Raw genomic sequence first — 13,802 nt, forward strand, 5'->3', positions numbered from 1 at the left:
GAGTTGGAGAAATGCCAGGCCTTTATGACATCATGTGAAGCCTTGAATCTAGCTGTGTAGCCCTTACCTGAAGGGGAGCCAGTAAATTCTGTTTTGCTGAAGCCAGCGGTCACTTGCAACTAAAAAATTCTTTAGTATATACTTTAAGCATACCTGCTAGGTTTTTGGTTTGAGCCAAATTTGGTCCTACAGTGTCCAAGGTGTATCCATCTAGTTCTACTCTATTAAGTGTATTTTTAAAATTAGGAATGAATATTGAAGTTTATCAAATGCTTCTTTGGGCATCCTTAGAGATTATTCTGTTTTTTTCTTTTGACCTATTAATATACAAATTATGTAATAAATGTCCCAATATTTTTGGTTTTTTCACAGCTGTTTCCCCAGGACAGTGCTAAGCTATAGTAAGCCCTCAATAAAATACTCATTAAATGAATTGTTGTACTCAATATACAAATATTTCACTTAAGATTTTTTACATTGATTACTAAGACTTATCTCTCATTCCTTATTTTAGCTTTGTCTTAGGCAAGTTTTGGTATCAGTGTTATGCTGTGCAAATTTTCCTTCTTTCCCTATGCAATTAGATAATTCATTTTAAAAAGCAATGGAATTATCTGTCTTTGTTTGAAAATGTTCACCTGTAGAATCACCTACTCCTTTTGTCCTTTTTGACAATCTTCTCAATTTCTTTCTTCTTAGGTAAAGTTTTGTTAACTTGTATATTTCTAGAAAATACCCAGGTTTTCAAATTTATTTTCACAACGTTTTCATAATTTCTTTTAATATCCTCTGTATTAGTGATCATTTTCACCTTCTTGTTTTTAATTTTTACATTGGGATATTTTAAATGGATTTTAGGTTTTCTGGACAGGAGTTATGTCTGCCAACAGAAATGCAAGGTTGTTTAACAAACATTGTTAGGGATGACATAAACATTGAAAAGAACTTTGGTGAGGATTTTTCTTCTTTAAGTCTGTTTTTGGAAACACCTAAGAGAAAAGTCAAAGGGCGTTTCAGTGGGGACTTCAGTGCCTTTAAGACAATGACCGCAGGGCTTATTCAGTATGCTCATTTCCCACTCGGATGTATGGCTAAACACAATACGCCCTGTAGAGATTCTCCTCAGTGCAGTTCACACTGAGTGATTTGGGTTAAACAGAGGAAGGACGTGCAAACAGTCTGAACTATAATAGATCATTCTGAATCCCAGCAGTGGCATAGAGACATTACTGGGTAGTCTCTTGGAAAAATATGAAATCTGAATGACCAATGATATCCACCAAAACAAAAATCCTTAATTACACTTTTGCTATCTTATGGGGGTTCAGAAAATTCTTCCAAAGTAGGCACGTAGGGCAACACTTCCATCTTGCTACGTTAAGTATCCTCCTGCAGGAAGTGGTGTAAGAACATCAGTATATAAATAATTGCTGCTTGAAATGGAAAAATAAAATTAAATTAAAAAGGGTGCGAAAAAGAGAAAACTGTCCAAAGTAGCAGTCCACCCCCTCACAGCTGTAAATTACTCATCAGTCGTTAATGTCACTGTACTGAGCTGGAGCTGAGTCAGCCATCACCCTGGCTGCAGTGAAGCAGAATTTAATCTCCCTCATCTTTTCGTTATAGGGCTTTTACTTCACGCATCAGTACAAGAGGAAAGACCAATGCTTTGTAGCAGGAATTTCATCCAACTTGACTCTGGAACAATTTGGTTCCAAGTGAAATCAATTACTCTCAGTAAAAACAAGCAGAGGAATTCCTTCTTTGCCAATTTTCTATCAAAAATTATCTAGAGAGATAAAGGAAGAATAGGAATGTTTATTTTTATATCTGCCTCACATTCTCTGGAATCCAGCTGTCCTGATTCATTAATATATGCTTTGTTCCTTCTGCACCATGTTTAAAGGCAAATGCTTAAAATAGAACAAATAGAATGAAATATTAAAATTCCCAACAATTTTGAATAGCCATTCCCTAATTTTTACAACAACTGGTATTTTTTTAGTCTGTCAAATATGTATAAGCCTAACACATTAATAAACATGCCTTCGTTAATAATTAAAGCCTCATAATTTACCTGGAAAAAAGATGTACAATGATCCAGGCAATTAAATCACATTACATAACTGTCATCTCTCCATTTACCTAGGTATGATTTATGATAACATACTGTTACGATAATCTCTCACTCCAGTTACCTTCATGTGGTTTCAAAATATGCCTGTATTTTTCCCTCTTTTCCCTACTTTTATTGATTAGTTTGAAAAAATTTTTTTTGCTTTTTTTTCTCTTGCTACTACTATAAAATCAACCAGTGGGTAAACATAATTAGATATAGTATTTTGTAGACATTTTCTGTGAATCACTACACAGGAGAAGATTTTAATATTTTAAAACAAATAATGCAGAAAAGTACTTACCCACAGTCCCTTCTGTGCCATCGGTTTCCTTTGGAATATAATGTGCAGAAAGATCACTCTGAAGGACTTCATCTGATGTGGCTCTGGCTAAAGCAGCAGCCAAAAAGGAAGGGCAGTTACTAAAAGAGAAAAATAAAAGGCTATTTCAGTAAGAATTAGGAACCATCACATTTTAAATTATTACTAATTACTTATTATTAACATTGTCTCAAAACAAAATTATACCTTTAAACAATATTCACTACATATTTGTTGAGAGCATATAATATGGTAGGCAGTCGCCTAGGCGCTGGGTATACACTGGTGAATAACACAGATATGGCCCCTGACCTGGGGAGGCTTAGGGAGACAGATGATAAGTACACAGATAGGATATAACTTAAAGTTGTGATACGTTGTATAAAGGAAACAAATAGGATTGAAAGTATTAAAGGGAAGTACCTACTTAGAATAGTCAGGAATGCCATACCTCAAAGGATGAGAGAGACACAGTTATGTGGAAGTGGGAAGCTGGGGGAGAATATTCCAGACAGAAAAAAAGCATGTGTACAGGCCCTTTCTGAAAGCCTGGTATGTTTGAGGAACTGGAAGAAGCCCAAAGAAGATAAAAGTGTAGTGGGTAAGGGGGAAAGTAGTGAGGAATAAGGTGAGAGGAACAGGAACAGGCCAGTTATATGGATCTTTTACTCAAAACGCAGGGGGAAGTAACTAAAGACTGTGAGCTAGACAGTGTCATAACCAGACATATTAATTAAAATATTACTTTGACTGCTGTGTCAAAGAAAATTGGACGGCAGCAAGAATGAAGGAGGGTGACCAATAAGGAGACTGTTGTAATCCAGGTGAGATTTTTTAAAAAAGTGATTTTGGAGAAAGAAAATATAGAACTTGCTGATTACTGTATGTAGAGGTGAGAGACAGAAAGGAATGAGCCTGAGTCCTAAGGTTTTGGTCTGAGCAACTCGGTGAATGGTGGCATCATTCACCTAGATGGAGAAACCAGGAAAAGACAGATTTGTGGAGGAAAAGGGTAAAGTAGAAAATAAGAATTCATTTTAGCCATGTTAAGTTGGAAAAATCTGTGAGATATCCTTGTGAAGGTGTCAGATGGCTAATTATATATTTTAGTGTGGAGCTCAGATATGTTAGGAAATTTGGAAGTCATGAATGTATGGATGGTATTTAAAACTATGGAAATAGAGGGGAATTCCCTGGCAGTCCAGTGGTTAGGACTCCGCAATTCCCCTGCAGGCGGCATGGGTTCCATCCCTGGCGGGGGAACTAAGATCCCACAAGCTGCGAACCGTGGCCAAAAAAAAAAAATTTTTTTTTAAACTATGGAAATAGAATAGATCACATAGAGAAAACATAAAAAGAGAACTACTATGGACCAGTGACTTCTGTGTGCCTCCTGTTTTCCCCCTTTTGGAATAGTAAGTACCTTCCCAACATACGCATTATATGTTGGGTAGCAGTGGGGAAGGGGGTAGATAATATGCCTCTTTAGTCCCCAAGTTTTCAAATCAAGTGGAACTATATTCAAGGAGCTGTCATCAAGAAATTTCACCCAAGGAGTCTCACCTGGACCTGACCTCACTGAGATCCTGAACCTCAAGCCTGAGCCTGACGCCATTAAGGGATGGAACTTTGGGAGACTCTGTGGGGAGGGTGAGTGATGTTTTTGCATGTGGGAAGGATGTGAATTGTGCAGCCAGAACAGATGGTGGCAGATTGTTTTTCTAAAAAAGGTCACAGCAATATTTCTGGTCCTACATGCTCTTTAAGAACTTTACCGTTCCAAGTGAAGAGGCAGAATCTGTTTTCCCTTCTTTGAATGTGAATGAGACTTTGACCAAAAAAAAAAAAAAAAGTGGCAAGAGTGATGCTGTGACTTCTGGGATTTGGTCATAAAAGACTACAAGACTTCCCCTTGGCTTTCTCTTCTCTCTTCCTCTCTCTTCCTCCCTTTTCTCCTTTTCCTCCCCTTCCTCTGCCATTCCCCTCCCTCTGGGACATGGACAGGTTCATGTGGGTGTCAGCTGAGGCTCCCAGTCAATGGCTATTATCAACTGCCTGACATGTAATGGCAAAGGCCTTCAGATGATACCAGTCCCACCCTGAGGCCCCAGACATCCTGGAACAGAGATAAGCTGACCCTGCTTTGCCCAGTCTTAATTCCTGGCCCAAAGAAACTATGAGCATCATAAATGATTGTTTTATGCCACTAAGTTCTGTGCTAATTTGTTACACAGCCATAATAACTGAAAACCCAACACTGAGAAGCTTGGTGGAAGATAAGGAACCTATAAATACTGAAAAGACAGCAAGATAAGTAAAAGGTGAACCAAGAGAGTAGAATATTTGAAGAACAGAATGGTCAACTGTGTCAATACTACTGAGAAGTCCAACAAGATAAGGGAAAAATTAGATACTGAATTTAATAACATGTAAATAAATCATCACTGACTGGGTGCCAAGACAATTCAATGGGGGAAAAAATAGTACTTTCTACAAATGGTGCTGGGACAACTGGATATCCACACACAAAATAATCAAGTTAGTGTCTTTCCTTACACCATATACAAAAATTTACTCAAAATGGATCACAGACCTAATTATAAGAGCTAAAACTATAAAAATCTTAAAACACAGCAGTAAAACCTCAAGACCTTGGATTAGGCAATGGCTTTCCTAAATATGACACCAAAAATACAAGCAGCAAAAGTAAAAAAGAGTTAAACTAAACTACATCAAAATTAAAAACTTTTATGCTGGACTTCCTTGGTGACACAGTGGTTGGGAATCTGCCTGCCAATGCTGGGGACACAAGTTCAAACCCTGGTCAGGGAAGATCCCACATGCCACGGAGCAGCTAAGCCCGTGTGCCACAACTACTGAGCCTGCGCTCTAGAGACTGTGAGCCCCAACTACTGAAGCCCACGCGCTCTAGGTCCCGTGCTCCACAACAAGAGAAGCCACCGCAATGAGAAGCCTGCGCACCGCAACGAAGAGCAGGCCCCACTCGTCGCAACCAGAGAAAGCCCGCGCGCAGCAACAAAGACCCAATGCAGCCAAAAAATAAAATAAATAACACTATAGAAATATTAAAAAAAAAAAGAATTTTAGTGGTAGTGGTATTACTTGGGCATATAACCTAAAAGGATGGACTGTTGTAGTCTGAGAACAGGATACCTGTGTGTATGATTTTGGAGCTGGTGCAATTTTTGTGATAACAAGGTTTAGGTGGGACCAAGAAAGTGAGTGGTTTAGAAAGAGATAAAATTAAAATGTTTATGTTCTAAGTCCCCAAGGGAAAGTAAAAAACTTAGAAAATCCTGTTTATCATTCATCAGTATTCTTCAAATTGTAGATTATAATCCATTAGTGGGTAAATCAATTTATGAACTGTGAGCAGGATTTTTTTTTAAAAAAGGAACTAGAATAAGGTGCATGAGGTAAAGCTAAGTATTCCAGATATATATTAAGTATATACTGAATCCTGACTATGACGAAAAAAATTTTTAAAGTTACTACCCTTTAACAATTATGAAATAAACTGATGGCATCCTTTGAAATCCAAATGCTTTATAAACAATATTACCATTTCTCCTTTCATGCTAAGTTAACCGAATTTTTCTTGATGAGTCAAAATCTTCCTTCATAGACCTAAACTCTTTGTCAGCATTGCCTGTCTTTACCTTTCATCACGCTTTATTTTGATTAACTGGACACATCCAGATATTTTGCCCAAGTGGACTTTTAGTATATAGTTATAACATTTACTTGGTCCCTTTGCTGTTTTAAAATTAATGTTTAAAAAAACCTGAAAACCTTTATTGCAACCTTGTTCCCAAGAGTTGCCCCCAGAAAGGATATCTTTTGTATAATTATTAAACTATCTGGATCTCGTTCACCAAAGGTAGGAATGTGAAAACTTCAGAGAATAAGGAAAGAACCATTAGTCTCATTAATGTGTCATCTGCAATACATTTTTAGTCGCAGTTAATGTAACTTTTTACTTTTTGTCAGACAGAATGAAAATATTTTCAGTGAAGTAGGGAGGAGGATTAGCTGACGAATAGCTAGAGATAAAACATCAAGCTAGACACCTCACCCACATCAGCTATTCCTACATGTCAAAAAGCTACAACACTCAGCATGAATAAGTTCCTATGGTTTTGACTCTGATTGAAAGTGATTATTTCTGAAAAATCAGAATTGCAAATATATTTTAAAACATAGTCACATCAGAGAATATTTGATCAACTCAAATGAAAGCTTATCATTAAAGCTTGTCATTTCTAAGAGAACTACCAAGAGAAACTAACATGATAATAACATAGCAAACTGCTTTCTTTCATCATTTCTCATACAATACTTGAAAGATCCCTATACAGCAGGTTTTAGAGTTTTAAAGTTTGGCAAATGTATTACATAGCAAGTATCAGAGGAGGGCCAGTAATCAAGGCAATCTGGGGAACTGGGATTACAAATGTTACTATGTTGAGAACATTGCTGAAGAAGAGTATGATTAGAAATTTTTTAACTTTTGCAGTATGTGTCATTTTGGGGGACTGGCTCTTTTAAAATCAAATTAATCTTGTTCAGGCCCTTCAAATATAGTCCAAGAACACTCTTTTGCTATTTACTTATATTAACAGATATTTCTAAGTGCTTATTACCATTCCTATCTTCAAGCAATTCACATCCTGCAAACAAACGGAAATACGTTTTCATACATACCAATTTGTTACTTTCTTGTTTGTTTTGGGAATACAAGTACAGACTTTATATAGTCATAGATAAAAATAAAATCTTTAGTTTATGTCTAAGTCATATACGAACTATATGCATAAACACCTTTTGAACAATGTTGAGATATCATTAGGGGTCTGGTTAGTTTTAAATTTTATTTATTTATTTTAAATTAATTCTTGGCTGTGTTGGGTCTTCATTCCTGCACGCGGGCTTTCTCTAGTTGCAGTGAGCGGCGGCTACTCCTCATTGAAGTGCATGGGCTTCTCATTGCGGTGGCTTCTCCTGTTGTGGAGCACGGGCTCTAGGCGCGCAGGCTCAGTAGTTGTGGCACATGGGCTTAGTTGCTCCGTGGCATCGAACCCATGTCCCCTGCATTGGCAGGCGGTTCTTAACTACTGCGCGCCACCAGGGAATTCCCTGGTTAATTTTAATTTTTAAGTTTAGTGACATACATAAAAAAATTCCACTTCACGGGAATTCCCTGGTGGTCTCGTGGTTGGGACTCCTTGCTCTCATTTCCGAGGGCCTGGGTTCAATCCCTGGTCAGGGAATTAGGATCCCAAAAGCACAAAAAAAAAAATTCCACTTCATTAAAGCTATTTGTCAATGAATACATGAATGCATATTTGGATTTCTGTGGATATCCACAGAAATTTTTCAATGTTATGTATTGCGAAGCAGAAATCCAGCTCTATTAAACTTCATACACTGAACTCTGTAAACAAAGCACAGGGTCTTGCTTTAAGCTAACAATAGTTCTTCAGACACACAAAATAAAACTCAGATTCATAAATGTTCTGACTCTTCTTCCCTGCTGCTCAAATTGGCTAGTGTCATCTTTATCCTCAGACTATTTATCTGAGTAGGTCAGTCTCGACTCCTCAATTCTATTTCGGAAATAACCACAACCCAAAACATGCCTGGTGGAAGATTTTGGATTATAAAAATACAGTTGTGTCCTAGTGACCTTGAACAGTTCAGTACTTATCAGTGTTTATACTATTTTATTTTAATCAGTATTTTCCCAAATCAGTCCTTTAAAAAGCCATAGAGTATATCTGGGAGCAATATTTAAGGATGAGGTGGATGTTAAATCATTGTTACAGACTGAAAGTCTGTCCCCCCCACCACCCAGATTCATATGTTAAAATTTTAATCCCCAATGTAATGGTATTTGGAGGTGGAACCTTTGGGAGGTAATTAGGTGATGAGGGTGGAGCCCTCATGAATGAGATTAGTGCCCTTATGAAAAAGAGACCCATGAGAGCTCCCTTGTCCCTTCCACCAGGTAAGGACACAAGGATAAGACAATTATCTGTAAGCCAGAAAGCATGCTCTCACTAGATACCAAATCTGCCCAGGCTTTGATCTTGGACTTCCCAGCCTCCAGAAATGTAAGAAATAAATTTCTGTTGTTTATAAGCCTTCCAGTCTATGGTAATTTGTTAAAGCAGCCCAAATAGACTAAGACAATCATTATGGAACTACTCAAATCATTATCATAATTAGTGGAGCACAAAGAAGGAAAACTTCAGTACTGAGTATGTTCATGTTTTTTGCTCTAGATGAGCATTGATTTCTTTAGATTTCATAACAGCACCAAGTCATAGGAGAATCCCTAGCATTACTTTCACCTAATGTGCTTGCAAGAATTTTTTTAAGTGATGAAGAATAATTAGGGATCACTTTGAAGCCTGGACATAAACACAAGCGAGACCTAAAGTTTCTGCCAACTTATTTAATTGCTATTCAACTAACTTTTTGGAGACAGGTTATAGCATAAATATAAGGAGTTAGAAAGCTGGGTTCTAATTCTAGCTGGGTAACCTGAAAAAAGACTCTTAAATTCTCTGGATTTTAGTTCCTCAATAGAAAAATTAAGAAATTGAAATAAAATAACTCTAAAGTCTCTTCCAGGTTTAAAATTCTAATTCTATGATTCTATTCCAATAAGGTTTTGAATTTGTAAGATGGGACAAAGGCAATGTAAAGGTAAAAATTAACACACTTCAGATCCAAACAAATGTTTTTATATACACCAGCAGAATGGAAATAAATTCTATATATTCCTTTTGTAAGCAATATAGGGATATTCTGCTTTATGTACTAGTGTCTACTTAAAAGCTGAATGTATATTTATTTTGATAAATATAATCAATCCTTGCAGTGAATCTACCAGTTAGGAAAGAATCCCTCAGATTTTATATATTAAAAGAAGCATGCCATAAACATCTATAAAATAATATAGTTACCAACTGGTTATGAAGCTTTATATTTCAAGCAAAAGAGTACTATTTCGAGGTTCCCTGGTGGCGCAGTGGTTGAGAGTCCGCCTGCCGATGCAGGGGACATGGGTTTGTGCCCCGGTCCGGGAAGATCCCACATGCCGCGGAGCGGCTGGGCCCGTGAGCCATGGCCGCTGAGCCTGCGCGTCCAGAGCCTGTGCTCCGCAACGGGAGAGGCCACAACAGTGAGAGGCCCGCGTACCGAAAATAAATAAATAAATTTTTAAAAAGAGTGCTATTTCTTACCTCTTTAAAGATATTTATTTACAAAAGCTTATTCTGCCTCCACTCTATAGGTTGACATGAGTCCAATCCAATTTTTCCATTAGAGAAAAGGAAAGGAGTCCGATTGGAATTGAATATGAAAGCTGGCTCTCTTTCAGCACTATATATTGCCATCTTGGTATAAAACAGGAACCAATAGATAAATAGATTATTCTAGCATAAAACATTTAATTTTCATTTATTTTCAAATATCATGGGTGGGTAAGTTTTGTTAGATGGACAGGATAGTATTTTAGTCAGATCTTTTTTCTAACTTGTTAGTATCTTCCACATGCATATTAAGACAATACACATTTTAAGACTGCAAACTGAATTCTTGTCATAAACCAAGCCAGGAAGCATTTTCCTCACAATGCCAAACCTACGCAAATCACTAAAGACATTATTAGAGAAATTAGAGGTTTAAAAGTACATCCTTCCTGACACTGGCAATGTGGGCGTCAGCACAGCACCCACAGCTGTGTTTCAGCAGTCTTGGCATAGCATTCCTAAGGTAATAAAAATTCTTGAAGGTGGGTAGTTTCCGTCAATTAACTCTGAGAGAAACTCATCTGGAGCAGCCTCACCTCAGCCCACATATCACGATGATGCTGTCTACTCAATATGCCCTTGCTAGGGTGACAACATGTAAATGTTAAGTTTCTGATCACTCCCCTCCCCCAGGTTAATCATATGTATTCTAAATCTAGAATACACATTAAATTAAAATAAAGAAGGCAAATTCTCCACCAGACTTGGTATTCTTTTTCTTAGTGGACCAAATGGAGTTAAACTCAGGGTTGAATTCCTTCCTCGTTAAGCTATTTTCTTTCTTTCTATAGCAGCCTCCAGGAACGCCACCTGGAGTCAGCTGATTATAATGCCCACACATCACAGATTCTCTTAGTTAGCCTTGAATATATATAATGCCAACTACCAAATGACTGGCTCCTGAGGTGCTGGGTTTGGGGTTCTTACAACAGAAATTTCATTCCCTACTGTTGCTATCAGTGTAATCTTAACAATCATCTGTTCACTCTGACCAGGTTGATACAGAAGCATAGCCAACAGGATCTTAAGTTTTCTGTGAATGGCAACCTAGATGTTACACATTTACCAGAGATCAAACTACCACTAGTGTCACAAGACCACAAAAAGAAGAGAGCTTAGCAGTACTCTTCTTCGTCATTACTCTTCCATGACCAAAAGGAATTAAAGTGCACAAGTTAACTGAAACTTGTCAACAGCATCAATGTACCTTCCTGTTGCTAACTCCTACACCCTGTTCTCAGATCTGACTCACTTAGAAGCATCTGACTGCTGATTATTCCCTCTACTTTGATAAACTCCCTTCTCTAGGTTTCCAGAACATCACACTCTCCTATGTCACTCACAGGATTCTGTCTTCTCAATCTCGTTTGATGGTTCTTTCTCTTCTTCCTGCCCTTGGAATTCCTCTTATCATGTTGTAAGTCTTGTCTTTTTCTTTTTGCATAGCCTTCATCAATTTCTTGTATACAGTATGCATTTCTTATTGATTATGCTTATCATTTATTTTATGACTGCATTCTTTCTCCCACTAGACTGCAGATATTTTTGTCTACTTTTGGTCACTGATGTCTGATGCTCAGATCAGTGCCTGGCACACAGTGATCAATAAGTATTTGCTGAATAAACTTCTGTCTTTCTGATTTATATCGATATATATTTAAGCCATTCCCTAACTTCTTAGAATGAATGTTCCTTAAGAGGAGAAAATCAATACATTTACATAAGAGTATGTCACATAACACGATGTTGAGTTCTTACATGTAGGCTATGAAACTTGGGCTACTATTAGTAAACAGGTGATAACCATTGGCAAACAGGAACTATGGTCATGTTTACACTTTTGTTGTCAACTCAAGTAACTGGTTTATGCTATCTCTAGTCCCTTTCACTAAGAGATAATGTATTCAAAAATTTTAAATATGTATGGCTTTTTAGTAGGAACTTTAATTCAACCAATATTTTTAAACCATTGACCCGTTTTAAGAAAGCAGGGGCTTCCAAACCCCCTAGGCTGTGCAGACAGCCACGGGGGGCCCCAGCCCAACAACCAGGAGGCCAGCAGCAGCCCCATGTACCTCCTGGGTTGCAGAGTCAACCTGCCATCCAGTGGGCGCACAGCCACTGCACAAGACACAGCCTCACGGCCAACCAGACTAGGGGCCAGCCTTGCCTACCAGTGCACCTACAGCAGTCAGCTCATCACAACATAAGGGACCATGCAGTCCACACAGGGAGCACACCTACAGCATATAACTCTGGTGACCAGAGGGGAGTGTGCTGTGGGGCCCCACAGGCTGTCTCCTAAAAAAGGCCACTTCTTCAAGATCAGGAAACATAATCAACTGACCTAACACATAGAAATAAACAGATAATTGGGCAAAATGAGGAGACAGAGGAGTATGTTCCAAACAATGGAACAAGACAAAAACTTCAGAAAAAGAACTAAATGTGGAGATAAGCAATCTGCCCAATAAAGAGTTCAAGGTGATGACCATAAGGATGCTCACCAATGCGGAAGAAGAAAGGAGGAACACAGCGAGAACTTCAGCAAAGACAAAACATAAGGAAGAACCCAACAGAGCTAAAGAATACAATAACAAATTTTAAAATACACTAGAAGTAATCAATGGTAGATCGGATTATACAGAGGCATGGATCAGCAATCTGGAAAAGAGAGTAGTGGACATCACCCAAACTCAATAGAGAAGAGAATTGTAAAGAAAGCAGGATAGTTTAAGAAACCTCTGAGACAACATCAAGCATAATAACACTCACATTACAGAGGTCCCAGAAGGAGAGGAGAGAGGGAAAGGGGCAGAGAAACTATTTGAAGAAATAATAACTGAGAACTTCCCTGACCTGGGAAAGGAAACAGACATCCAGGTCCAGGAAGCACAGAGAAGCCCAAACAAGATGAACCCAGGGAGATTTATACCAAGACACATTATAATGAAAATGGCAAAAATTAAAGAGAAAATCTTAAAAGCAGCAAGAGAAAAGCAACTAGTGAGGTATTAGGGAACTCCCATAAGACTATCAGCTGGCTTTTTAGCAGACACTTTGCAGGCCAGAAGGGAGTGACATGATATATTCAAAGGGATAAGAGGAAAAAACTTACCAAGAATACTCTACCCGACGAGGTTATCATTCAGATTTGAAGCAGAGACAAAAAGTTTTACAAACAAAAGCTAAAAAATTTAGCACCATTAAACCAGCTTTAAGAGAATTGTTCAAGGGACTTCTCTAAACAGGAAAGAAAAGGCCACAACTAGAAATATCAAAATTATGAAAAGAAAAATCTCACTAGTAAAGGCAAACATACAGTAAAGGTAATAGATCAATCACTTATGTAGCTCGTAGGAAGGTTAAAGGACAAAAGTAGTAAAACCGGGCTTCCCTGGTGGTGCAGTGGTTGAGAGTCCGCCTGCCGATGCAGGGGACACGGGTTCGTGCCCCGGGCCGGGAAGATCCCACATGCCACGGAGCGGCTGGGCCCATGAGCCATGGCCGCTGAGCCTGCGCGTCCGGAGCCTGTGCTCCGCAATGGAAGAAGCCAAAGCAGTGAGAGGCCCGCGTACCAAAAAAAAAAAAAAAAGGAGTAAAACCATCTATATCTACAAGTAATTAAGGGATATACAAAACAACAAGATGTGAAATATAACATCAAAAACATTAAATGTGGGGACTTCCCTGGTGGCGCAGTGGTTAAGAATCTGCCTGCCAATGCAGGGGACACGGGTTCAAGCCCTGGTCTGGGAAGATCCCACATGCCGCGGAGCAACCAAACCCATGCGCCACAACTGCTGAGTCTGCGCTCTAGAGCCCGCGAGCCGCAACTACTGAACTCGCATGCCACAACTACTGAAGCCCGCGTGCCTAGAGCCCTTGCTCCGCAACGAGAAGCCACCACAATGAGAAGCCCCACACTGCAACAAAGAGTAGCCCCCATTCGCCGCAACTACAAAAAGCCCACGTGCAGCAACAAGGACCCAACACAGCCAAAAACAAATAATAATTAATTAAT

At 38.6% G+C, this 13,802-nt stretch overlaps 1 protein-coding gene across 1 annotated transcript in view; it reads right to left on the bottom strand.

Moving 5' to 3' along the window:
- The window catches only part of PPM1E (protein phosphatase, Mg2+/Mn2+ dependent 1E), a 184,151-nt gene that overhangs the window by 19,029 nt on the left and 151,320 nt on the right, over positions 1-13,802 (bottom strand). The window contains exon 2 of the mRNA XM_065897364.1: positions 2,421-2,539. Within this exon, the coding sequence (XP_065753436.1) occupies positions 2,421-2,539 (119 nt within the window). The remainder of the gene's footprint in view (positions 1-2,420; positions 2,540-13,802) is intronic.

This window comes from Phocoena phocoena, chromosome 19 (assembly GCF_963924675.1).
Source record: "Phocoena phocoena chromosome 19, mPhoPho1.1, whole genome shotgun sequence".
Lineage (NCBI taxonomy): Eukaryota > Metazoa > Chordata > Mammalia > Artiodactyla > Phocoenidae > Phocoena > Phocoena phocoena.